Raw genomic sequence first — 26064 nt, forward strand, 5'->3', positions numbered from 1 at the left:
AAGCGGAAGCCCAGGGAAGCAGCAGGGGCAATAAATCGGCTTTGGAGGATGGGAATATGCAGCCAGACGGCTATTTTACCTTCTGATTGCCACTCATGTATTGCAGCTAAAATGTAGAAGATAAGAATCTGTAAACATTTTACAGTGAGAGAAATGGGATAAACTAAAACTGGGCTCAGGGTGTCACTTCCTCCAGAAAGCCATCTTTAGGGATGTACTTCCTCATGATTAGCTTTCTGGAGAGACCCCAAAATGTCCTGTTCACATCACCATCGTGGCTACTACCATGTTTTCCATAATTACCACACTATTTATATGATTTTCTACCAGATCAAAATCCTTGAGAACACAGTGCTGATCTTCACATCCATACCGGCTGAAGACAATATTTGGCACATAACAGGTGTTGTTAATTGCAGAATAGACAAATAAACTGATTTAAACAAAATGGAATACAATTTTAATGCTGTTTCTTTCTCTGTTTTGTGATGCTGGAGATCCAGCCCTGGGCTTCATGTGGGATAAGTGTTCCACTACCAAGCTACATCACCAGCCAATGGTTTCTTTTAACACCCTTAGTCTTGATCTTTATTAAGGACTTTTACTTGCACTTAGAGTTGTGCCATAATTATTTTTGGTTTATCAATTTCAAGGTGGTCAAAAGTATATAATTATTTTAAAATAATTATGCTAGTTCTAGAAAATCTTGAAAATAAAGATAATGAATTAACCTTAATGTTTTACTAGTTTGAAAATATCTAAAATTTTTTGTTTTCATGAATTTTTTAAGTAACATCATATTACTCACAGCTTATATCATGTCTTTCACAACATATGTTAAACATTCTGGGGTAAGTTACCAAGATTTTTTGAATGAATATAAATTTCTAATAACTCCAAGTTTTCCATATGTAGGTATTCATAAGCTTCTTAACCAACCTTCTAGTCATAGACATTTCTAATTTTGTTATAAAAAATTCCCCAATGAACATGATAGGTTTTGTCTTTTGAGTTTTTAAAAAGTTTCTTACTTCATTACATAAGATTAAGCCAGGGGATAAAAATGCCAATTCATTTAACCTTGCTAAGTTTCAGATGCTTTACAACATTATTTAAGTACTTACAACCATGAAAGACAAAGGCAGGGGTGAAGAAAGGAATACTTCACAATTTTAGAGATTTGAGAACCCTTTCCGGTCACTTTGCCTATGCGTCATCTCACTTGCTTTTGGCCCCAACCCTGAAGCATGGGTCTTGGGAGGCTTGAGTACCTGTTCTGGGAACTTTTCCCTCTCTTCTCTTCCTCAGCTCTGTAGCAAGCTCCTCCAAGCCAAGGACCATGCTGTATGCCCCTCTCGAAAGTTGGTGTGCCCAGAACAGTGCCTTTAACAGATTTGGCCTGACTTAGCATGCTGTGAGGCCATGGGATCAGATCCTTCTGACCTTTTCTCTGATTAAATCTTTAAAAAACAGAGGTCTAATTAAAACAATGTGCAGAAATCTTAAGAGTTGATTAGTTTTTTTTTAATATTTATTTTTTAGTTGTAGTTGGACACAATACCTTTATTTTATGTGGTGCTGAGGATTGAACCCAGGGCTCACATTAGGCACAAGCTCTACCGCTGCGACACAACCTCCAGTTGATGAGCTTTGACATGTATATACACCCATAACCAACACTTGATGATTGCAGTCAGGAATTCCCATGTATTTCTTCCCAATCTTTCAGAGTAAATGAAAAAGGTTTTGCAAAAGCACTGCTATTTGCTGCTGTGTTGCATCTTATACTCTTTGGCACAAGGCTAGTGCCTAGTCCTGACTTCACTTAACTGTCAGCTCTCTAGCTGCTCTCAGACATTTCCTGAAGACTGCCACTTCAAAACTTCTCAAAGTACTTTCAAAACGGAATACTACAGTCCCAAACTAGCTTTATATATCAGTTTGTTTATTTCTGGCATCAATACTTGAAGTCTCAGACTCACTTTTTAATTCTTTCCTTTTCTCAAACTTCAGTGATTTTTTTCCTTCCACTACCACCTTTCATCCCCATGGCTTATATCTGTCCCTCAAAGTCCAGCTCATAAAAGTCCACCTCTTGAGGGCTGGAGTTGTGGCTCAGTGATAGAGCGCTTCTCAGCACCACATATAAATAATTAAATAAATAAAAAGGTCCATCAATAACTAATAAAAATATTTAAGAAAAAAAGTCTATGTCTTGAACAAAAATCTTTCCTAAACCATGTACAAATGCTATTATGTGAACTTAAAGAGTACTAACCATGTGAGGATGATTAGAACTCATCCCGAGTTACCTGATGACATTTCTTTCTCACCCTACTTAATATTCTATATAGTTGAAATCCAGGTTAGCGCCATATTATGCACCAGTACTCAATCTCTATTTATTAAATAACTGGTTGCCTAAGGTGGCACAGCTACTCAGTGGCATAGAAAGACCAGAAACACCCTTGCAGCTTATTATCTGTGTTATAATTACCATCTAACTTTTGAGTTGTCAATAAAACAGGAACACAAAAAGAATGGTGGACTTCTATGTGTGAACAGCTTAACAACTTTTACTGATGTTATTCTAATGAGTTCAACTTATTTGAAAAGAACAAAAACTTCCAATCAGGCTTTCTTCTCAGATTATTTTAGGTTCTCTCTGCAGGCACTGTCAGTTTTGTTTGACTGAATGACAACACAATGGAGTTGTAGCAGTAGGCCAGCGGGCAGCAGGGTACAGGAAGAAGAGATGTAGAGCCAGGGGAAGTTACCCTATTCTCTCCATTCCTCGGTCCCATCATTTAGAAAAAATCTTAAAAAAAACACAATTATTTATCATTCAATAAGTTATTTAATATCAACATTTAATAATTTGACTATTATTTAATGATTCCTGAATGGCACAGAATTCGTATTATCAAGATACCAAGGTTGTCCCTTCAGAACTCCTGAGTGCCCTGCACGGTGGCCTGCCTGATCACACCGTCAGTCACCGGGCGGGCACACCGCGCTGAAGCACCCTAGGGGACGCATTCTCAGCGGCAGGGCTCCTGGCAGGACCCGGGACCAAGCGCAGGACGTCACCTGCAGACCCAGGTGCCTGCCTTGCGATGCCAGCCGAGGGGTGCCTGCCGAGCGCCCCAGCGTACGCACGGAGGTCCTGGGGGGGTCAGCTTGGCGCCGGCCGGGCAGCGGGGGGGGGGGGGAGGTTGGCAGAGCCGCGGTCGGGAGTACCTTCCTCGCCTGGACCTCCGTGGGGTCGACGGGACCGGCAGGACCGGCAGGGTGCCCAGGGTACCCGGCGAGCGCGGGGCTGGCGCTGCCCCACCGCCCCGGGCCGCCCCGCTGCCGCGGCCCGCGCAGACACTTGCCTCGCAGGGCGCTGCGGAAGGCGGCGGCGTCCAGGCGGTCCAGCGCGCCGCCCCGCGCCAAGCGCACCGACACGCCCCCGAACTTGTCGGGCTCTCCGCGCAGCTCGCCCGAGGGCCCAGAGGCCCTGCGGCGCCCCGCCGTCGTCCCGAGGGCCGCGCCGCGCGCCCGCGCCCACACTAGCGCCGCGCGCCAGCAGCGCCCGACCGGCCGCATCGCGTCCCGTCCCGTCGCGTCCCGTCCCGTCGCGCCCCGTCCCGTCAGCCCCCGCGGCGGGTCCCGGCCGCCGCCGTAAGCCTCAGAAGAGCGCCGCCGCCGCCGAGTGGGCGGGGTCCCCGCCGCGCAAAGCCGCCCCGCGTAGGCCGCGAGTCCCGGGCTCCCCGGCGCCAGAGGGCGGGAGACGCTTCCCCATGTTGGTGGCGTTCGCTCGTTCACACCGACCGACGTTCCAGGTGAAGCGGGGGACGAAGCTCCCCTGCACCCGCTCCTTCAGGGATGCACCACGGACGCGCCGGCTCCAGCCGCCGAACCGCCCCCTCCTGGGCAGCAGCGGAACCTCCGCAGCCGGGCCGCGTTCCACTCGGGGCTTTACGGCGCGGGCCGCGCGCGCCGACCTCTGCCCCGGAAGTCTTCGCTCGGCTGCGCGCACGCCCAGCCGGCTCTGCCGCCCGCCCGCCGCCCGCTCCGCTCTCCGCCCGACCGCCGCCCGCTGGCCATGACGTCCAAGAAGCACCGAAAGCGGCTGAGCCAGACCTCGGAGAGCGGGTCGCCCGCGCCTCCCGCGGCCGCCTGCGGCTCAGCGGCGGCCGGGACCCTGCTGGTGACCAGCTTCCTAGAGAAGGGTGAGGGCGCCGCGGGAGCGGGGGCCGGTCGGCCACGCGGGGTCGGGGCCGCTCCGCGCCAGGGTCCGCTCGGCGCGCCGGGGCGGCGCTCTGACGCCGGTCGCAGCCCTGCGCGGCCCCGCGGGCCTCGGAGCCGGGGTGACCCTCAGGTGCGGCGCGGCGCGAAGCCCCGGGGCGGGGTGCCAGCCCACGGCCGGCGTCCAGTGCCCAGCGTGCCCGACGCCGTGGCTTTGAACGACGCACCGGACTAAAGTGGGCTTCTGTGTGTCCGGACCCTAAGGCGGTCCTGGGGCCGGCTTCGCGGTTGCCCACTTCCCTAGGGGTCAGAGTACGCCCTCGCTGACCCGCGGCCCACCCCTGTCCTCCCTCGCTGACTCGCGGCCCACCCCTGTCCTCCCTCGCTGACTCGCGACCCACCCCTGTCCTCCCTCGCTGACCCGCGGCCACCCCTGCCCTCCCTCGCTGACCCGCGGCCCATCCCAGTCCTCCCTCGCTGACCCGCGGCCACCCCTGTCCTCCCTCGCTGACCCGGAGCCCGCCCCTTCTCCAGCTGGGCCCTTCCCGCTGACATCTTCAAACCTCTGTATTTTCTTGGGACCGCCGCTCTGATTTCTTCATTGCCAAACTAAGTGGCCTGGACTCTGCCTTCTCATGTCTCGCGCCCTCCTTGGCCTCTTCCTGCTTGACCTGTCTTTAAGTGGAAGCCGCCCTGCCGTGGTCACTGATCATCTCCATCCAGTGGATGATTTTACATTGCTTTCTTCACCAAAGCTTTGCAGCTTTTGGCAGTGTAGATCAAGTCTCTTCCTTCAGTCGCTTATTTTCTGCACGCTTGTGGGTATTTGTTTCCTCGTCAGGCTTCTCCTTTTCCATTAAACGTGGAGGTCTCTTAATTCTTAGTCCTAAATCTTCCAAGGCCAACAATTCCCCATCCATACCTCTACGTTTTCAAATTGGTTTTTGTAACGCATGTTGTTCCAGAGTCTTGATTCCCTTGTCTTTTGTACTGTGCTGCTTAAACTCTCTGTGCTGAAGGTTTTAAAATGTACAAAAGGTCACATTTTGGCACTTTTGTAGAACACAATAAAAATGAACTAGGAAAATAAGTTAAAAAAATTAAGGAAAAGTTTTTATTAGATCCACCAGATGTAAAATTGTTGTGTTAAATTGCAATAAAAGCTTCTTAATGCTTATCTTCGTTTTTTTTTCTGGGTGTGTATGCATGTATCTCATAATTGAACCAGTAATAAGTATATTTCATAGACCACATTTTGAATAGCACTGTCCAAAATTCTTTTCCTGGATTTCTCAAGGTACCTCAGGACTGACCTCATCATCCCCTGTTTCCTCCAGCAGAACAAACTTTAGCCCTATTCACTTTTTACCATTATAGAATCTGGAAGCTTGGAGTGGTCCCTGACCCCCTTCTCACATCTCCTGCATACATGCAGTCCTTGATGTTTTCCTCTTCGTTTCTACTTCCACTTCCACTTTACCATTTCTCACCTGGACTGATGTCACAGCCTTTTAGTCAATCTCCCTTTCTTCCTTCTTTTCTACTTTGTAGCCAGAATAATCTTTAAAAAAATTTTCTTTAGTTGTAGATAGACACAATACCTTTATTTTATTTATTTGTATGCAGTGCTGAGGGTCGAACCTGTGCCTCACATGTACTAGGCAAGCTCTCTACCACTGAGCTATACCTACCCCTGTCCTCCCTGGCTGACCCGGGGCCCACCCCACAAAATTATCTTTTGAAATGAAGATTCTGTCATGACCCTGCTTTTCATTCACGGGGCTCCCATACTGTCAGAGTGATGACCAACATGTTGACACCTCCACTGCTCTGGATGGTTTGACCTTTCTCACGTGCTCTGCCAGTCTGTCTATGCTCTGGAGGATGCCCCTTACTCTTCTGTGCTCAGGACATCTATGTGCAATACTCTTTGCTGAGAATGATTTTTTTTCTTCATTTAGTTGTTTTGTACTTTTCCTACAGATCTGAATTCAACATTACTTTGAGAAGTATTCTTTGTTTTTTTCAAATAAGGTCAGCTCTCATGTTATAGGCCCTGCTAGCACTTTTTATCATTTTGTTGTATGAACCTTAGTGTGTGATATCATTATTTAATGATTGTTATATAACTTCTTCATCCTGCTAGATCATGAACTCTGAGGGCAGAATTTGTGAACCAGGAGTGCCTATTATGGGCCTGAGGCTGAGTGGTAGACCATTTGCTTACTTGCACTTGGTCATGGGTTTCTCCCCAGCACCATCAAAGGAAAAAAAAGCCAATTATAGGGTCAGTTATGTAGTAGGCAGTAGTACATATTTGTTGAATGACTGCATGGTTGTTTGAGATTATTTGACTGAAGGAAGAGACTTGGTTGAGAATGCCAAAAGCTGCAAAGGTTTAGTGAACAAAGTTGACCAAACTTTTAAGGTGCTCAATAAGGGGAATATTGTGAATGGGGAAAGTGGATGTTTAAAGTACTGAAGTAGTAAGGATTGGTGAAGGGAGTTTTGTGGACAGGTAAGAATTGAATGATGTAAGCAGAGAGTACAATGGCAAGTTTTTGGGAAAGGAGGCCAGGGATGGGAATTTGAACATGATCTACATGGATAGGGAGGAGATGTTAACATGGAGATGTTAAAGGAAGCCTGTGGTTTTTCCATCCTGGGGCACGTGGGTGGGAAATAGAAGCATAACCTAATGCTCAGGAGCCAGGTAGATGTACCTGTTTTTATTGAGGCCAAAGCTAACTCAGCTTAGAATCTGATCTCCAAAAAATAGAGACTATTTCAATTATGTTTAATTTTTTTTTTCAAAACAGCTTTATTTGATTGTTTTTATTTTTGTGATGCCGGGGATTAAACCCAGGGCTCAGGCATGCTAGGCAAGCTCTCTACCACGGAAATACATCTCCAACACCTCAGACAGCTTTATTTGAAAGGCGGGGACCATTGGGCCTTCCCACCTACTGCCAAGGTCCTCATGGTGTTGGGCTTGGGGCAACCAGGTGCTTAACTGAAAGGAAAGTGTGTGCTCCCAGGATCAGTGATATATGTTTGTTTGTTTGTTTATTTTTTAAGAGAGAGTTTTTTAAATATTTTATTTTTCAGTTTTCGGTGGATACAACATCTTTATTTTATTTTATGTGGTGCTGAGGATCGAACCCAGTGCCCTGCACATGCCAGGCAAGCACACAACCGCTTGAGCCACATCCCCAGCCCAATATATGTTTATTTTTTTGAAATGAAATTAACATTGTCTCAAAGAACTTTTGACTGGAGGGAATTTTGAATGCAGCATATTTGCCATTCATAAATAGAAACCAAAATACTTAAGAAAAAAATTATCTTTTTAAAAATTAACACTTTTTAGTTAACACTCATACATTGCCAGTAGACATATACTTAGAAGGACTTGGTTTTAAATTGATTACAAGAAGAGTTGGGGCAGTGTTTTCTCTGGAGTGTGTGAGTACATTCATGTGGCTGTGTGGATATAGAATTCTTGTGTACTCCAGAGGAAAGCATGCCTTAGCTTCAGTTAAAAACTAGTACAAAATTAATTTTCTCTTTCTTTACAGTGGATGGCAAAGTTCCTAAAACGTTCCAGAACTCCCTTGTTCATCTTGGACTCAGCACTATGAAGTCTGCAAACATATGTATAGGTCGACCAGTATTGCTTACCAGTTTGGAGGGAAAGCAGGAGGTAAGAGTCCTTTTCATTTTCTTAAAATATTTGAGGTGTTTCTGATTTTGACTTCAACATAGGCAGAAGAAAATTAAAAGTACATTTGAGAAACGTTCACATGTATATAGACTACTCCTTTCTTTGATGTCTACAGCTATCTTGGGAATAGTAGGCCCTAAAATGCCATGTCCTTTTCCTCAGGGATGCAGTGACATACCCTTTGTTTCTCCCGACCTGTTATATTTTCCTGTAGAAGTGTCATTTTGGGCTAAGAAGGAAACCTTTGTTTCTCCTTGCTGCTGTTCACCACTCCTGAGACTCTGAGCCCAGAACCATGGATTTTCAGGAGCTAGGCTTTGTCTCCTGCCTGCCAGCTCCTGCCTCTGCCATGGCTCCTTTGCTTACTTGTTTTATCTACAGGGGATATTCTGGAAATATTTAAAAATCATTTGTCTGCTGATGGCATCCTTCTCATTCTTTTCATTGTTCTGGGCTCATGTTGTACTTTCAAATCCTTTGCTGTGTCCTGTGGAAGAGAGGACTATAGATGTATGAACTCAAGCCAGGAATCTTCGCTCCTCAAACATTTAAATTGATGAGATCCACGTTCTGATAAAACTTATATCCCGTGTATGGATACTTCCTCAGTGTAGTTTAAGTTCAAACCTGGGTTACTTTAAAAAATTCTCTTGCTTTTAATATTTTTCTCATTTTCTTTTTATTACCTGTTAATGTCTTTTTCTTATTTCCTAAACTTACCTTTTGAATTTTCCAACATTTCAATGAGAGTTCACTCCTGATTTTCACAGAGACACAATATTATTTATCCGAATAACTTCATTTTTGTGATCCTATGTAGTATTATTTTATTTTTTGTAAGTGGAATTTATTCTATTGCAGTTTGTACCAGATTGTAAAGACTCTGGTGTAAGAACTGTGTTTTGCAGATTCATGTCCTTAGCTATGCTTAGCATTCTGCTTTATAAGTTGTATTCTAGAATACAACAATATTTTATAAAATAAATTTGGAAAATATTTTCAAGAAAATTTATTTTCTTGCTTCCTCTCTCTATGGGTAGGTCTATACAGCCTGGCCAGTGGCAGGATTTCCTGGAGGCAAGGTTGGCCTGAGTGAAGTAGCACAGAAGAATGTGGGTGTGAGGGCTGGCGATGCCATCCGGGTGCAGCCTCTTGTGGGCGCTGTGCTGCAGGCTCAGGAAATGGACTTGGCACTGAGGTTTGATTTCTTTTCCTCCCTTTCATGACTGTATGGTTGGTGCGCTCAGTAGAAATATGAGAGTCACAAATGTAAGCCACATAACTAATTTTGCATTTTCTAGTAGCCACAAAGAGTAAAGAGAAAGAGGTGAAATGAATCATAACACTATATTTTGTTTAACCATTATATGTAGAATCTTATTTTAACGTGTAATAATTATAATAACTACTAATAAGATGTTTTATGTCCTTTTTATCAAAATAAGACTTCAAATTTCAGTGTGCTGTAGGATAAACTTATAGCTTATCTCAATTTGGGTTAGCCACGTTTTTTTTTTTTATTAGTTCTATTCAGTTATATGTGACAGTAGAAAGCCCTTCAATTCATTATACTCAAATGGAGCAGAATTTTTCACTTCTTTGGTTGTATGTGAAGTAGAGTCACACCATTTGTGCAATCTTGTTCCTAGGGTAATGATGTCTGCCTTATTCCACCATCTTTCCTACCCCCTTATCCCCTTACCCTCTCCTTCCTCTCCCCTTTGCCCCATCCGGAGTTTCTCCACTCAACCCATGCCCCCCACCCCCTATTATAGATTAGCATCCACTTATCAGAGAGAACATTCAGCCCCTGTTTTTTTGGGATTGGCTTATTCACTTAGCATGATATTGTCCAACTCCATCCATTTACCTGCAAATGCCATAATTTTATTCTCTTTTAAGCTGTGTAATATTCCATGGTATATATGTACCATAGTTTCCTTATCTATCTATCTATTGAAGGGCATCTAGGTTGGTTTCACAGTTTAGCTATTGTGAATTGAGCTGTTATAAACATTAAAGTGGCTGTGCCACTGTAATATACTATTTTTAAATCCTTTGGGTATAGACCAAGGAGTGGGATAGCTGGGTGGCTATTGGCCCAATGAGTGAGACAGCACAAGTGGTCCCATTCCAAGTTTTCTGAGGAATCTCCATACTGCTTTCCAGAGTGATTGCACCAATTGCAGTTCCACCAGTAATGAATTGAATGTACCTTTCTCCCACATCCTCACCAACACTTATTGTTGTTTGTGTTCTTGATAACTGCCATTCTGACTGGAGTGAGATGAAATCTTAGAGTAGTTTTGATTTGCATTTCTCTAATTACTAGAGATGTTGAACCTTTTTTCATAGATTTGTTGATTGATTGTATATCTTCTTTGAGAAGTATCTGTTCAGCTCCTTAGCCCATTTATCGATCGGGTTGTTTGGGGTTTTTTTTTTTTTTTTTTTTTTGTTAAGTTTTTTGAGTTCTTTATATATCCTGGAGATTAGTACTCTATCTGATGTGCGAGAGGTAAAAATTTGCTTCCAGAATGTAAGCGCTCTCTTCACCTCATTGATTGTTTCTTTTGCTGAGAAAAAGCTTTTTAATTTGAGTTCATTCCATTTATTGATTCTTGATTTTATTTCTTGGTGCTTTAGGAGTCTTGTTAAGGAAGTTGGGGCCTAATCCAGTGTGATTTGGGCTTTTTCTTCTATTAGATGTAGGGTTTCTGAGCTAATTCCTAGGTCCTTATTGGATTAGCCACATTTTAAGTACTACAGTGGCCACATGTAGGGACTGGCTATTGGCCCAATGTGTGAGACAGCACAAGTTAAATGAGTACTATGTAATTTAGGGACTAAGGGCTCATGTTCCATGATTAGAACATACCCTGACATTTTAGATCAAAGGAAGTATTATTGCTGAATTTTTAGCAGTGGTTTTCATGTTGGCTTGGAGCATAGTCAGGGCTTCTGATTTTTCTTATGGTTGTAAAGAAAGGAGTAGCTTACTGTGAAAATTAAGTTTGAAGACTGCTTGAGAAAAAGACCTGATCATATATTTTAACTCATTGTATTCATTTTAGTAAACAGAGGGTCATTACTATTGAGTTTTAAATGGTCATTCACCAAAGGCTAATTATTCGATTCAACCTAACTTTAAAGTATATTATCTATCCTTTTGAATATTCTGCATCTAATAGGATTTTGACTTAGTTTGTATGTTCAGGTTTGATTAGAATTCATTTTTTAAAAGCACCTTTTGACATTTTATCACCTTAGTAATAATTTTGGGAATGTGTTTACATGAATCACAAAACATTTTGTAGTCATCAGCTTGAGTTTTAAATTTTTTTTTTTTTTTAATTTTTTGGTACTGGGAATTGAACCTTGGCCACTTAACCACTGAGCTACATCCCCACCCTGGTTTATTTTTTAATTTTAACACGTGTTGATAAGTTGCTTAGGGCCTTGCTAAGTGCTGAGGCTGATTTTGAATTTGTTATTGTATAGCCTCAGTCTCCCGAGCTGCTAGGATTACAGGCTTCTATTAACTTCTGAGCTTTCATTTTGGCACATTTTTTTCCTTTAAAAATAAAACATTCTCAAAGCCTATAATAAGTTTAGTGAACATTAAAAAATCAGAGAGAAAAAACAGTATATGTTGAGCACCAGCTTTATACTAGATGCTTTGTGTATATTGCAAACATACATGCTCACACTTCTCTCGCTTAACACCTTGAAAAGTATCCTTATTTATCCCATTTTAATAGATTAGGAAATGGGCTCCATGAGGGGAATTAACTTGCCTGATACTTCGTAGGATAGTTGTTGTTGCTGCTCAGCTTAAAGCAGATTAATCATCAGATCATGTCTTAAAAAGGTGCTCCATGCAGAAGTGATCAGTTGACTGGAATTAGCCTTGATTGTGATCTACTACCTAGTCTCACCTCTTGAGGGCAGCAGTCTTAGGTGAATAATGTGAGCCTATTATAGAGGACTGTACATATTTTAAATGGAATGTTGGTCTATAAAACTTTATTTTAAAAAATCTTACATTTCAAATGAGGCTTCAGTGTATAGACAAGAAAGTTAGTTTTCAGTTAGGAAAATCAGTAATTTGAATCTACTTATATTTTTAGTTGCAACTGAAAAATTACATTAGTAATGTTGGAGCTCCTTCTGATGGAAATCATTTTATCTGCACCCATTCTATTATAAAAGCAAAACTGGTTATTTAGGTACTTTTACTGTTTTTATACACACACACACACACACACAAATATATATTTTGTGAAGACATTCTATTCAGAGTTTAATAAATAAAATAACTTGGTTCAAAGTTTTATAAACAAATAAATTTAAGCATTTAAGGATATAATTTTCTTATTAGTTTACACACTGTTTAATTCAAGAACACTTCCCCGTGTTCCCTTTTGTGTGTAATTATGTCGTCAGTTCTCATTATTTTTGTAGTAGTTATGTTCTGTTGAAGTCTCCTTGTGCACTGTTCCTGGGGGTAAGTATGTACAAGTATGTGCATATTTACATAGATTGCCATCTTAAATCCTTAAAAAAAAAAAAAAACAAAAAACCTCATTCTGGTTTTCCTTATGTTACAAAAGAGGAGGGGAAGATTGTCCAGCAGAGCTGGACAGCTGTTGGTCTCTTGTAGTGCTTATGCATGGAGGAAGAAGAAAATGCTAATGTTTTGAAAACTCTCCAAGAGAAGGCTTCTTTGCAAGTGCAGCACTATTCAGGTGTGCCTACTTCTTGCATTTGAACAAGTAGGAAGACACCTGTAGGACACCTTTATCAATAGAAAGAAGGAGGTCTCATTTTTTCCTCAGGCATGTCCTTTCTCCAGAATAAATTTTCATTGTAGTCATTACTCACTTTTCTCTCTTCAGGTAATGTACTTACAGGATTTAATTTTCTTGAGCAGGTGTTTTATAAATAGGGATGAAATTAGCTGTGAATAAAAGCCTTTTTCCAAGGTAGGCAAGTGCAAGAAAGGAGTAGGTAGTTTAGGCTGGTGTTTTTCATCTTTGTGGTGTGAGTGCGCACGCACACACAGATGTTATTATGGATTATCATACACCCTCCAAGAAGTTATGCACACATGAATTTATATATATGTGTGTGTGTGTGTGTGTGTGTGTGTATGTATGTAGATATATTTGTATGTATGTGCATATATGTGTATGTAATAAATTAATGTTTTACAAAGCATTTACCCTGTGTGCAGTGTTCTCTGACATTTATTCTAATAAAAAAGTGCTTGATGGGACTGACTAAAATGTTCTCATGATGCCCTAATGGATAGAATATTATATTTTGAAGAACAGTGGTTTTTCACTAAGGTACCAAATTGCAAATATTTTTCTGCTGTAGGAAGTGTCTGAAAATTTTAAGTTATTCCAAAATTGTATGAATCATTCTTTTTCAGGTTGCAGATAAATTATTTTGATGAGGTTTATAATACAACTGTGTGAATATCATTTTATTCCAGTTTAGTTTCTGGTATACCTAATGCTGATTTTTGTCCCTCTCCCCTCTTTATAGTGACAAAGATAGGGAAATTAATGAAGAGGAACTGACTTCTTGTATTGTGAGAAAACTGGGTGAGACTAATATTTTAAATTGTTTTCTTAAATTTTAAGTGCAATGCTGCAGCAAATAGTGTTTTTTGAGGTCTTACAGATATAGTAGTTTCCTTCCAAATAGCTTAGAGAATATTCCCTTAATGAAGTAACATCCTTTTGAAGCAGGGGATATCTAACTTTTCTCAGTAAATGGATTCAGCACTGGAAAAATCAAATGGCTTGTTTGTGGACAGGGTTAGGGGTAGGACCAAGGCTTTAACCCCAGCTGAAAGCAATTAGAGAAATAATTGAACTGCCTCTCAAGGCTCTCGTACTTCTGGCTGTTGATGGGATCTCAGATCCTGGTGTGTAGAGAGTTTGAAAGAGTCATCTTTTCTGTTTCCAGCTGGTGCTGTCAGTATGTCATAGGGGAATATTAGGCTCTCAGCTTTTTTTTTTTTCTTTTTATTTTTTTTCAGTGCTGGGAATTGAACCCAGAATCTCATACAGGGTAGGCAGGTGTTCTACCACTGATCTTACCTCTCCAGGTTTTTTTTTTTTTTTTTTTGGCAACAGGGTCAGCATTAAGTTGCCCAGGCTGATCTCATTCTTGTGATCTTTCTGCCTCAGCTTTCATAGTAGCTGGGATTACAGGTGTGTACCACCACACCTGACTAGGTCCTCTCTCTCTCTCTTTTTTTAAATGTGTAACTTTTTAAAAAAAAATATATTTTTTAAATTTGCAGATGGACCTTTATTTCTATTAATTTATATGTGGAGCTGAGAATTAAACTCGGTACCTCACTCATGCTAGGCAAGCACTTTACCACTGAGCTACAACCCCAGCTCCTAGGTCTTTTCTTTTTCATGACAAAAGTGACTTTATTGATACTCCAGTTTTGATTGAGTCTTTTTGGTCAGATAGTTTTGTTAATAGCCAATAAGTTGCTATTAAAGCATTGAATGGGTGAAAAATTTTGTTAACGTGATGTATTTGTTGAATTGTTTTCCAGATGGCAAGATTGTTTTACCAGGCAACTTTCTGTATTGTACCTTCTATGGACGACTTTGCAAGTTACAAGTTTTGCAAGTGAAAGGGGCAGATGGCATGGTATTGGGAAGGCCTCAGAGTGACTCTGACACTAGTGCACAGGGAATGACCTTTGAACAATCCAGCATGGAAAACGGTAACCTGGATATGTCCTTCCAGCTAAGTCAGTTACATCTGGACGAACCCCAGAGCCCAGCATTGAGAAGTACTCCTTGTAAACCTGTTGATGACAGATTTATAAATAAAGCCAATGACATTTCGCTGGATATTACACAGAACTTTGGGGATGGCAGTGGACTTGAGCTAGAGGAAAGCACAGCTCTTAAATGTAGTTTTGAGTCATCCAGAGAAGGAAATAAGCAGGTTATCGATGAAGAGAGACTGCTAAAATCATCCAGCACTGGAGGGAAGTGCAATACTGATACTTTTTATTTTATTTCTTCCACAACAAGAATCAATCTTACAAAGAGTTGTACAAATTCAAAGGAGCAAGATAACCCATTTAAAGTAACGTACAACATGATAGGAGGTTTAAGCAGTCAGCTGAAAGCAATTAGAGAAATAATTGAACTGCCTCTCAAACAGCCTGAACTTTTCAAGAGTTATGGTATGATATCTTCAGTTTATTATACCTAGAAGTGTTACTGAAAAGCAGTTGGCTGATTCCAGTTATCTACTGAATGTTATCTCTCTCTGCCTATCTTAGTTCATTCTGATAAGAGGTGCCTTAGGAGATACCATGCACTGAGCCAGTCTCTATGCTTTGGTCCCTGGGCTGTGATATGTGTTAGTGACAGCCTTGTCTCTTCTAATAGCATATAACAGTTGGTTGTGTTGGATCTATAATAAGTATCTTGTCGTGCTAGACCAGCTGTAAAGGTGAAAGAAATAAACTATATTCATATAGGTGGGATAAAATTTCTTTGTTAGGAAGTGTAACTGTGTGCTGATCTCATTGCATTGAGACAATTAGTTAAAGGTTGTAGCAAATTAAGCTAGTCACTTGACTCCTGGCAAACTCAGGTGCCTCTTTCTGGTTTCTAATGGATCCTTTGTATGTATTTGTGCATGCTATCTCTGTTTATTCCTTTTTATGGATTTTTATGTTTAAAATTGACCCGTGGACCCCAGTGTGGTGGCACATGCTGCTACTGGTGTGGCTGAGGCAGGAGGATCACAAATTTGAGACCTGTCTCAGTAATTTAGTGAAACTGTCTCAAAGTAAAAAAAAATAGAGCTGGACGCGGTGACACATGCCTGTAATCCCAGCAGCTCAGGAGGCTGAGGCAGGAAGATCCAGAGTTCAAAGCCAGCTTCAGCAAAAGCGAGGTCCTGAGCAACTCAGTAAGACCCTGTCTCTAAATAAAATACAAAATAGGGCTGGGGATGTGGCTCAGTGGTCGAGTGCCCTTGAGATCAATCCCTGGTACCCAACCCCTGCAAAAAAAAAAAAAAAAAACAAAAAGACTGGGGATGTAGGTCAGTGATGAAGCACTCCTGAATTCAGTCCCTAGTACAAAAACAAAAAACCAAAAACCACAACCAAACTTTTGGTTTTATATTTTGCTAGTAATGTTTAGCCTCTCCAAGGTAATAGGAAGGAAATCGGTATTGGTGGCTTGCTTTTGTGTGTGCATGTTTGATTTTATTTTTGGTCATTGAACTGTGCTGTGCGAGATAAGGCTTGGCAATGTGTGTGCAGTTTTCTACCAGCATACTTCCTTTGCTTTGTGGTCTATAGAGAAAAGAGATATCATTGTGGTGATAGGTATTTGGTATAGTTAATACATCTTTCTGAGGGAGTGGGAGGAGGCCTGACTCTTATTTTAATTTTGTGATGCATGATAAATTTGCATTTGTAACTTGTGTTTGAAGTAGTATGACAGTCTTCATGAGAGTCTTAGTGAAGCTGAATTCAGTGTTCATTTTTTTCTCGTAGGAATTCCAGCTCCTAGAGGAGTATTACTCTATGGCCCTCCAGGTACTGGGAAGACAATGATTGCCAGGGCTATTGCTAATGAAGTTGGAGCCTATGTTTCTGTAATTAATGGTCCTGAAATTATAAGCAAGTAGGTGCATGACTTGAAAAAGTAAATTTAATATTACTAAATATACTTCTTCAAGGTAGCCTTTAAAAGTGGCAGCATGGGGCTGGGGTTGTGGCTCAGTTGTAGAGCGCTCGCCTAGCACATGTGAGGCCCTGGGTTCGATCCTCAGCACCACGTAAAAATAAATAAATAAAATAATTAATTAATAAATAAAGTACTGTGTCTACTACAACTAAAAAATAAATATTAAAAAAATGGCAGCATGGACAGGGTGCAGTGGACGTACTTATAATCTTAATGGTTCTGGAGGCTGAAGCAGGAGGATCGCAAGTTCAAAGCCAGTTTCAGAAACTTTGGAGAGGCCCTAAGCAACTACACAAGACCTGTTGAAATAAAAAATAAAAAGGGCTGGAAATGTGGCTTAGTTGTAAGTGCTCTGGGTTCAAATTCTGGTACCAAAAAAAAAAGTGACAGCATGATATTCTCTCTGGATAATATATACCTTGGAATATTTTAAATTTGCGCTCTCTCTCTCTCTCTCTCTCTCTATATATATATATATATATATACACACACACACATACATACATACATACATATATATACACACACACATATATATACACACACACACATATACATACACACACATATACAGGTATATAGAATATAAATATATTCATATATATAGATCCACACACATGCATGTACACACATATGTACTGAGGATTGAACCTAGGGTGCTTTACAACTGAGCCATTTATTTTTTATTTTTTATTTTTATTTTGAGACAGGGTCTTGCTAAATTGTTAGGCTGACTTCAAATTCCTGATCCTCCTGCCTCAGTCTCCTGAGTTGCTGGGATTATAGATGTGTGTCACCATACCTGGTTTGCTTTTTAACACTAATGTATAAAAATTAAATTTGGAAAATAAATGTTGAAAGTGCTTATTCTAGAACTGTTTAAAAAGTCAGATTAGCTTTTATATACCAAGATTAAAAAATAAATAAATGGTCCTTAAAAAATATTTGTTATTTGTTACAGATTCTATGGTGAGACCGAAGCAAAGTTACGTCATATATTTGCCGAAGCCACTCTACGGTATTGTTTTTTTATTTTGTGGGGGAAGCACATTTTTTTGTTTGTTTGATGTTTTGCTTTTGTTCTTTTTAGATATGCATGACAGTAGTTTTTGAGATTTTGGAATTAATAGTCAAAGCTCCATTAAAGTGAAGTAGTAGTATCTTACACAAAGCATGAGAGTAATACAAAAAATAGTGATAGTTCTAGGAATAGATTGTAGACTTAATGATATTCTGTTTAGTCTATTTCTAATCTTGTTTTGGAAGTTTGATAAATTGGTAATTAAACTATAGAAAGTAGGAAGAATTAAAACAGCATTTTTTGCTGAATCAGTAAGCAAATAAATCTCTGAATTCCTTTAGAGTGTACCTACATTTAATTCTCTTAATAGACTCTATTTTCAAAGTATGCTTAGAGCTTAGTTCTCTTATAAATTCCTTCCGAGGGACAAACCTTGTGCTCTTTAAAAAATTACCATATTATTTATTCCTGAGTTTAGGTTACATTATTAGATTGCAGTGAGTATTAGAATATTGTCTGTAATTTGGTCTGATGTAATATTGTTCTTAACATGGCTGTATTTCTACCATTGTTTGGATAGTTAACATCATATTACTGCTTTTTATTTAAAGAACTGCTATTTTAAAGTGCTTTCTTCCATGTTACACAAAATTACATATAAGAGGTTGTGAGGGGAAAGGGGGAGGGAAACAAGGGAGAGAATTGAACAACAGCAGAGGAGGTAGAGAGGGAAGATGGGAGGGGAGGGGAGGGGGGATAGTAGGGGATAGGAAAGGTAGCAGAATACAAGTCACTAATATGCCATTATGTAAAAATGAGAGTGTGTAACCGATATGATTCTGCAATTTGTATTTGGGGTAAAAATGGGAGTTCATAACCCAATTGAGTCAAATGTATGAAAGATGATATATCATGAGCTTTGTAATCTTGAACAACCAATTTAAAAAAAAAAGAGGTAAACAATCAGATAAATGAAAAAAAAATAAAGTGCTTTCTTCCAGTGTGAGATAAAATAAGAATTTTATCTTCCTACTACTGAAAATTTGAGAAGATGGTTTACCTTATTTTTATTATGTATTTGTTGTTAGGTTAATGGTAGTTGGGGTTTCCTTTTGTAAGAGAATTCATGTCTTTATGGCAGAATTGGTCATCTTGAAAGTATTGTTTATGTCGTTTAACAAAAACAAGAGGGCATTCTAGTTTATGTGCTTTGGGCTTTAGACCTACTCCCAAGGGACAGCATCTCTGTCCTCAGCTTCTGAATTGATCTAGTCATATAACAATTTAGTAGGCATTTGTGGGAGAGTTCTGCCTGGGCATAGATGCTCACCTCAGGAGCAGTAGGCTCTTCCCAGTACTCTGCTTTGTAACCAGGGCAGTAGACTAGAATGAGTTGATAAGTTAAATCTGCCCAAGTTAAGCATCTTCACTTTCTAATGCTTTTATCTATAGTTTTATTAAGTTTTAAATTTGACATGTTGCATTTCAGTTAAAAAATTGAAACTAAAATTAAAAATTAAATGTGAATTAGAGATTTCATATTTTGTGTTTGTTTTTAGGCACCCTTCAATTATTTTTATTGATGAACTAGATGCACTTTGCCCTAAAAGAGAAGGAGCTCAGAATGAGGTGGAAAAAAGAGTTGTGGCTTCACTCTTAACATTGATGGATGGCATTGGCTCAGTGAGTACAGTACTAGTACTGATCCTGTGTGGGAAGCAAAAGTGCATGTTCTGGGTCTTTGGGTATTCCAGGATAAGGGGAATGTATCTAGCATAGTAACTAGCTTCAGTAGATTACTTGGAAATTCTAGGACAATGTAACTTGACATGTTTTCTAACATATAAAATAACAAACTGTGATAGTTTTTTTTTTGTAATAGGTGGTATTAACCCGAGGCAAAAATCAATAAGGAAGATTCAGCAGTAAATTTTAGGGGATTTAATTTAGAAATTTCATGAGTAAGTCATCTTATTTATGTAAAAACTCTTTCAGATAAGTAAAAGGGATGAGAAAATAATGGACAGAAAGCATTTACTCTGATCACTGGATTCCGTGATGGGGTATATACTCTTGATGGGGTATATACAAGGAAGGACTAATTCAGAACAGGAATGAAGAAAAATTCTCTGAGTTCTGATATCTGTTAACCAGAAAAATGTATATTTTTGGGCTTTTGTTTTTGGTACCAGGGATTGAACCTAGGGATGTTCTACCACTGAGTTACATTTTTTTATTTTGCAACAGTATCTTCCTAAGTTGCTGAGGCAGGCCTTGAACTTGCAATCCTCCTGCCTTAGCTTCCCTGAGTCTCTGGGATTAAAGGTGTGCACCACCATGCTCAGCTCAGAAAAATGTACTTCGTGGGCCAGAGTATAAATAACTAAAGTTTTTAGAATCATGATATGTTAAAGCCAAAAGAAATTTTAGAAATTATGTAGATCCTGCTCTTCTTGGTACATATTAAATAAGTGGATAATTAAAAGGTTTTTACTGCTTACTGGTAGAAACTGAACATGTGGTAATAATGTGAATGCTTGGTATTTGGTCAGTTGGATATCACTATTAAGTACACCAACTCTCTTTGTTTATGGTTGACTATAATTTTACCCTCATGGCAAATGCAGAGAGCTGTATTATAATTAGAGGGACCCAGGGGAAGAGTGAATCCACTAGCAGGCCCCATGTGGAAGGATCTCAGTTGCAGGGTCTTTCTGCTGCCCCCTCTTCTCTGCTGTGGAATAAGCCGACTGCACTGATGTTCTTGCTTTTGGACACTACTGGAAGTACCACACTGATGTTATAGTATGAAAATATTTGTACTCCTAAATTCATGATTCATGAATTCACACTGGTTTATTTTCTGTTGGCACATTTAGAATAATTGATGAGGTTTGAGTTTTATGTAAATCACATTCCACTTACGCTGGTCTTTGTGAAATGAAATGACCATCTAAGTAAAATGCTGGGTAATACCTACGGGTGCCTGATCATGATTATAGTTCTTTATAAGTTGTTCTTAATTTCAATTTCAGAGTAAAAATCCTTATGTATTCAAGGGTGTCTGCTATTAGTTGTATTATTGTATGTATTTTCAGAAAGTTAAAAATTTATTATTATAAAAAAGAAAACAGTTTGTATATAAGGAAGACTTCCTAATGGAGCCTTGTTCTCTTTGAGTAACATCAGTTCATCATCTTTTTTTCCAAGTAGGGAAAATTATTTAATTAAAACAATTAAATGAAACATGTAATTTAATGCAATTATTTATGATAATGATATGGTTAAGATGGTAGAAGTCAGAGAAACATCCTTTAATTGATGGAGAGGTAAGTGTTGGAAAGCTTTCTAGGGGAAGAAGGATTTAGACTGAACTTGAAAAATGTGGAATAAAAGTATAACAAATCTATTACAAATAATAAATAGGTAACAGGACCTAAAGTTAAGACTTAATAGCCTGGATGATTCTATTCATTCTTATCTACGTAGCCAGTGTCTACTTCCATATATATATTTTTTCCAAGTTTTAGAAAATTATGCAACTTATTTTCATTTTATTTTGTTAGGAAGGAAGTGAAGGACAGGTGTTAGTACTTGGGGCCACAAATCGCCCTCAAGCATTAGATGCTGCACTCCGAAGACCTGGACGATTTGATAAAGAGATTGAGATTGGAGTTCCTAATGCTCAGGACCGGCTGGATATTCTCCAGAAGCTGCTTCAAAGGGTTCCCCATTTGCTCACTGAAGCTGAACTGCTCCAGCTGGCAAATAGTGCTCACGGCTATGTTGGAGCTGACCTGAAAGCCTTGTGCAATGAGGCAGGTGAGAGTGTTTGGCAGTGAGGCGTCTGTGCCTGTGGACTTTCCTCTGGTTCACACGCTGATCATTTACCTTTCACTTTTTATTTTTTTGGTACTGGGAATTGAACCCAAGGGTGCTTTACCACTGAACTATATATCCCTAGCCCTTTTTATTTATCTTATTTACTTTGAGATGGGCCTTGCTGAATTGCTGAGGGGGTCATGATATTGCTGAGACTGGTCTTGAACTAGTTATCCTCCTGCCTTAGCCTCCTGAGTTGCTGGAATTACGGGTGTGTGCCACTTTCCTCAGCACATCTCACTCATTGCTTAATGGAAATAATTTTTTTCTAATCATAAAGTATGTTTATTGAAAAAACATAATGATTCAGAAGACTATAAAATGAATGGAAATTACTTTTATTCCTCCTAAAGATCACTACTTTTATGGTATATATCCTTCAAGATCTTTTCTGAGTAGCGTGCACATACATGTATGTACACACATATATCACCAGCTGCACAGATGGTAGTATGGATGATGACAGTATTCATTGATATTGTGCTGTGGAAATTAGGTAAATCTGTCTACAGGAAGATCACAGTTTTCCTTGAGCAGCTTAGTATATGTTGAAGTGCTGAAAAAGTACTCAAAAAGTCTATGCTATAGAGTGTATTTACCTTTAACAGTGTTTAAGGGTTGTTATTAGTTGTCTACTTAAGAACTTGACCATGGAATAACTGTAGTTACTTTTGGAAGTTTTAAGACCTTTTAATGTTTGCACATTTTTTTTTTTTAACTTAATGCCATGACATTTTGTTTTCTTAAATCAGAAAAGTAAACCCAGAATTTCTAGGATAGATGTCCTAGGTGAGCACCAGAAAGGGGTCCTGGCTAGGGTGAGGTGGGCATCAGGCTATAGGGTCCTTGGGGCAGGAAGACCTTGCAGACAGCTGGGGTCCTCACAAGCAATGAGCAGGGGAAAGGCCAGGCCTCAGTTGATGTGGCTTGGGCTTGGAATCAGGGGATTCCTGCTCCCTCCTTCCCATGTGAGGTGGCTATTCATCCACTTGACTCTATCTTATTCGTAGTCCAGGGACCCTTAGGTGGCCAAAGCTGCCTTTGCAGGGCTGGCCACAGCTAGCACCCTGGACTTCCCCAAAGCCTAGAGACAGGTAGGGCCCAGGCTCTTCCCTCCTCAGACATGGACTCCTTTGTTGGCTCACTCTACCCTGGGACTCCAGGAGACCAGAGTGTGGGGCTGCCCTGAGGGGTCTGGGACTAGGGGTGGGCAGCCTGTAGAACAGGAAGGGTCGTGACCCAGAGACAGTCCTGGGGGGAGTTCTGTCCAGCTGGGGGCAGCCAACAGCTGACAGGCTACTTGGGTGGAGAGTGGAGAATGGCACAGACTGGGTTCTCTAGCCCTTCCATAGACAGTTCCCCTGCACCCTGCAGCTCTCCCTGGTGTGGAGACCCAAAAGCTGCCCCATCAGAACCTCTACTTCAGTGGGGGCAGAACCCTAAGAGGTGGGGTGGCAACTCCTGGGTCAGCACCCCTGTGTTTGCAGTTTTTCAGAGTAATTTTAATTATGGAAAATTCAGGACAGTTTATTTTTATTTTTTTGGCATGGTTCTGGGGATTGAACCTAAGGGTCCTTTACAAAAATTGTGACAGTTTTAATAAGTTGTTGAAATATTCAGTATTTGATCCAGTAAGTAAGAATTTATTGAAAAAAAATATGATAGTTTTTGTTGGTTTGGAAAGGCTGTGTTTGTTTTCTACTGACTTTTAAAGGCAGGGCACATACTGAGCCAGTAATCTATACTCCTTAAATATATTCTTTTCACTGTGTTGGCATATATTTTTAAGTCCTTTTATATTTTGAAGGAATTTTTTTTTTTTTTTGTATTGGGGATTGAACCCAGGGACACTTAACCACTGAGCCATTACCATAACCCTTTTTATTTTTTATTTTGAGACAAGGTCTCGCCAAGTTGCTGAGGGCCTCACAAAGTTAGGCATTTTTTCCCGTTGTAGTATTCTGTTTTTCCCATAAGGTGTTTCAAAGAATATCTAATTCTTACAGTGATAGAAGACATTAAATTCTTGAATTGGAGACCTGTTTATTTTAGAGCTGTCGTTTCAGAAATTTAATAACTTTTTTGATTCATAGTTGTCTATATGTTAGTGGCTTTGAAGACCTGTCCATTAGTCCTTTCAGTCTTTTAATTTGGACTGATGGGTTTATGAAAAGTGGTTAAAGAAGATGGGTAGGAAAAGAAAACTTGGGAGATATATTTAGGAATTTTTTAATTCTTACTCTTAAAATGGAGAAAATCAATTGTATTTCACTCTTCTTGATTATTACCACAATCCCAGGCTAGAGGATTAATAGCTGTGGAAACTATAGGCAGTATAGATTACCTAGGTGAATGTTAACATTTTCTTCAGCACATTATGGTATAGGACTAGACCCCATCTGTCCAGCTTCTGTGCTGCTAGCTTCCTGGGGAGGGGTGGGCCTGGGTTAGAATTAACTTCTCAGGGACTAAGTCACAGATGTGTCAATAGGCTGCTTTGCTCTTTTTTTTTTTTTTTTTTTTAAATTGTAGATGGACATGATACCTTTATTTAGGTTTTTTTTTTTTTTTTTTTTTTTTTTTTTTAATGTGGTGCTGGGGATGGAACCCAGTGCCTCATATGTGCTAGGCAAGCGCTCTACCACTGAGCCACAGCCCTAGCCCAGCTACCTTGTTTTTTTCCTTCTGTTAGGTGATCCCGAAGAGTCTGAATTACTGTTGCTTTGGACCTTCCCATGGCATCTAGGCAGGGATTCAATCTTCAAAATCTTTATCAGATAAGTTTTGACTTTCTAGTAGATTTTATACACTATAGAAAACTCTGGGATTCTTGCTTTCCAGAAAACAGTTCGATGAAGAAAAGAGATTCGTGATCATCTACTAATACAGTAATGAATACTCATAAAAATATGAAAAACGTATTGACATTTTCAGTGGAAAAGGAATTGCTGGGGTTAATAGAAAAAATGACTTCTGAGAAGAAGTTAAAAAAAGGTAGTTTATGGGCAGGTGAGTGAGAAGGGAAGATATGAAAGGGAAAACATTCAGACTCAGAGATCTCACAGCTAGTGTGTGGCAGCGTTGGAATTTAATCCCAAATCATCTTCAAACCTGTGTTCTTTATCCAAATTAAAAAATAAAGCATTTTTTCAAAGTGGTGTAGGGCTTTAAGATTTAATATTAGCCTGCAAAACTAAGGATAGACTCAGTTTATAAAGGAGATAATATCGAGATATTTTCTTATTTTCTGTCTTCCTTTCTGTAAACTAATCATTTCCCACAGTCTAGCAATGATTCAGACTGTGAAAAAGTAGTCTTTAGAAAGATTGGCAGTATAGTGTCCATAAGGGAAAATATATGTGATTTTTGTGTGTGCTATCTTGAATACTAGTGTGTGTAGAGTTATTAATACTATTCACTTAATTTTATAGCAGAAAAAATTTGAGACTAGTGTGTCGGGATGATTTTCAAGGAATTTTTCCCAAGGGCAGGATGATACAGTGGAGAAGTAGTTTTGAGGTAGGGTTGGACAAGTTTGCTTTTAAAATGAGGCTTGTGATCTTAGGCAAGTTCTGTGCCTTATCTGAGCTTTAGTTTTCTCTACTTGTAAATAGAAGGGTTGGGGCACATGACATTTTAGTGCCCTTATGGCTATGGCATTCCCTGGACTTAAGGAAAAACAAAGAAATGAACAAAATAAAAAGGGGGAAGAGGATAGAAATAATAAGTCAAGAGGAAGGAAAAAGATAATAGAAATACCCAAGTTACTTGCTGAGTTTGTCCTGGATAAATTGGCTACTTTCCTACCTGTGACCTTTCCTCCGTCCCTGGACTGGACTTTTGTAGAACAGGTTCTGAGTGCTTGGTAATCCCAGAAAAGTGGGACAGTGAGGAACCTTTAAAAATGTCTGTGATTTTCCTGAACATTTCCAGTCTGATTTTGTGTTCTCACTAATAGATTTCTTAGCTTTGGCTCTGCCTCTAGACTTAACCATATTCTGTTTGAAGTAAGGGCTTTTCAGGAGACATTTCCTTTGCTTCCTGGTTTGCTGTGCCTTGGTGGAATGCTGGAGCATGCCCACTGGCATGTCTGGGTGGTTAAGGCACCAACACCAAGTTCATGAGTTGGGACAGTAAGACTCCATCTCCAGGAAATCTGTCTCTGGCTGTCGTAAGTGCATTCTGTCTGTGTTATTCATTCTTCCTCACAGGAAAGGGTTATTTGGCATGTCCTTCATTCAGGATGGATCACTTGGAGCATATCAGAATCAGCTGTACTGAAACAGATTGCTGAGCACCCTCAGAGTTTCTGATTCAGTGGATCTGGGCTGTTATCTGAGAATTTACATCACATTCCCATTGCAGACTTACTTAGGTAAGGGAGGTAGGAAAATGGAATCAGGATTTATGTTTCCTGAATGATTTTGAAGCAGCCACTCTTACCCTTG

At 40.1% G+C, this 26064-nt stretch overlaps 1 protein-coding gene across 6 annotated transcripts in view; it reads left to right on the plus strand.

Annotated features, from left to right (window-relative positions):
• Positions 1–3617: 3617 nt before the first annotated feature.
• Afg2a (AAA ATPase AFG2A) overlaps positions 3618–26064 on the plus strand; it is a 261726-nt gene continuing 239279 nt past the window's right edge. For 5 of the 6 annotated variants that reach the window (XM_026412226.2, XM_026412227.2, XM_077803492.1 and 2 more), the window contains exons 1-9: positions 3618–4195; positions 7812–7936; positions 8998–9155; positions 13511–13569; positions 14544–15188; positions 16521–16650; positions 17675–17731; positions 19294–19417; positions 21301–21556. In XM_026412226.2, the coding sequence (XP_026268011.2) occupies positions 3871–4195; positions 7812–7936; positions 8998–9155; positions 13511–13569; positions 14544–15188; positions 16521–16650; positions 17675–17731; positions 19294–19417; positions 21301–21556 (1879 nt within the window). In that variant the 5' untranslated portion in view covers positions 3618–3870. Of the gene's footprint in view, positions 4218–7811; positions 7937–8997; positions 9156–13510; positions 13570–14543; positions 15189–16520; positions 16651–17674; positions 17732–19293; positions 19418–21300; positions 21557–26064 lie in introns of all 6 variants that reach the window. The other variant, XM_026412228.2, reaches the window with a different exon arrangement.

The sequence above is a fragment of the Urocitellus parryii genome, chromosome 10 (assembly GCF_045843805.1).
Source record: "Urocitellus parryii isolate mUroPar1 chromosome 10, mUroPar1.hap1, whole genome shotgun sequence".
In the NCBI taxonomy this organism is placed as follows: Eukaryota; Metazoa; Chordata; class Mammalia; order Rodentia; family Sciuridae; genus Urocitellus; species Urocitellus parryii.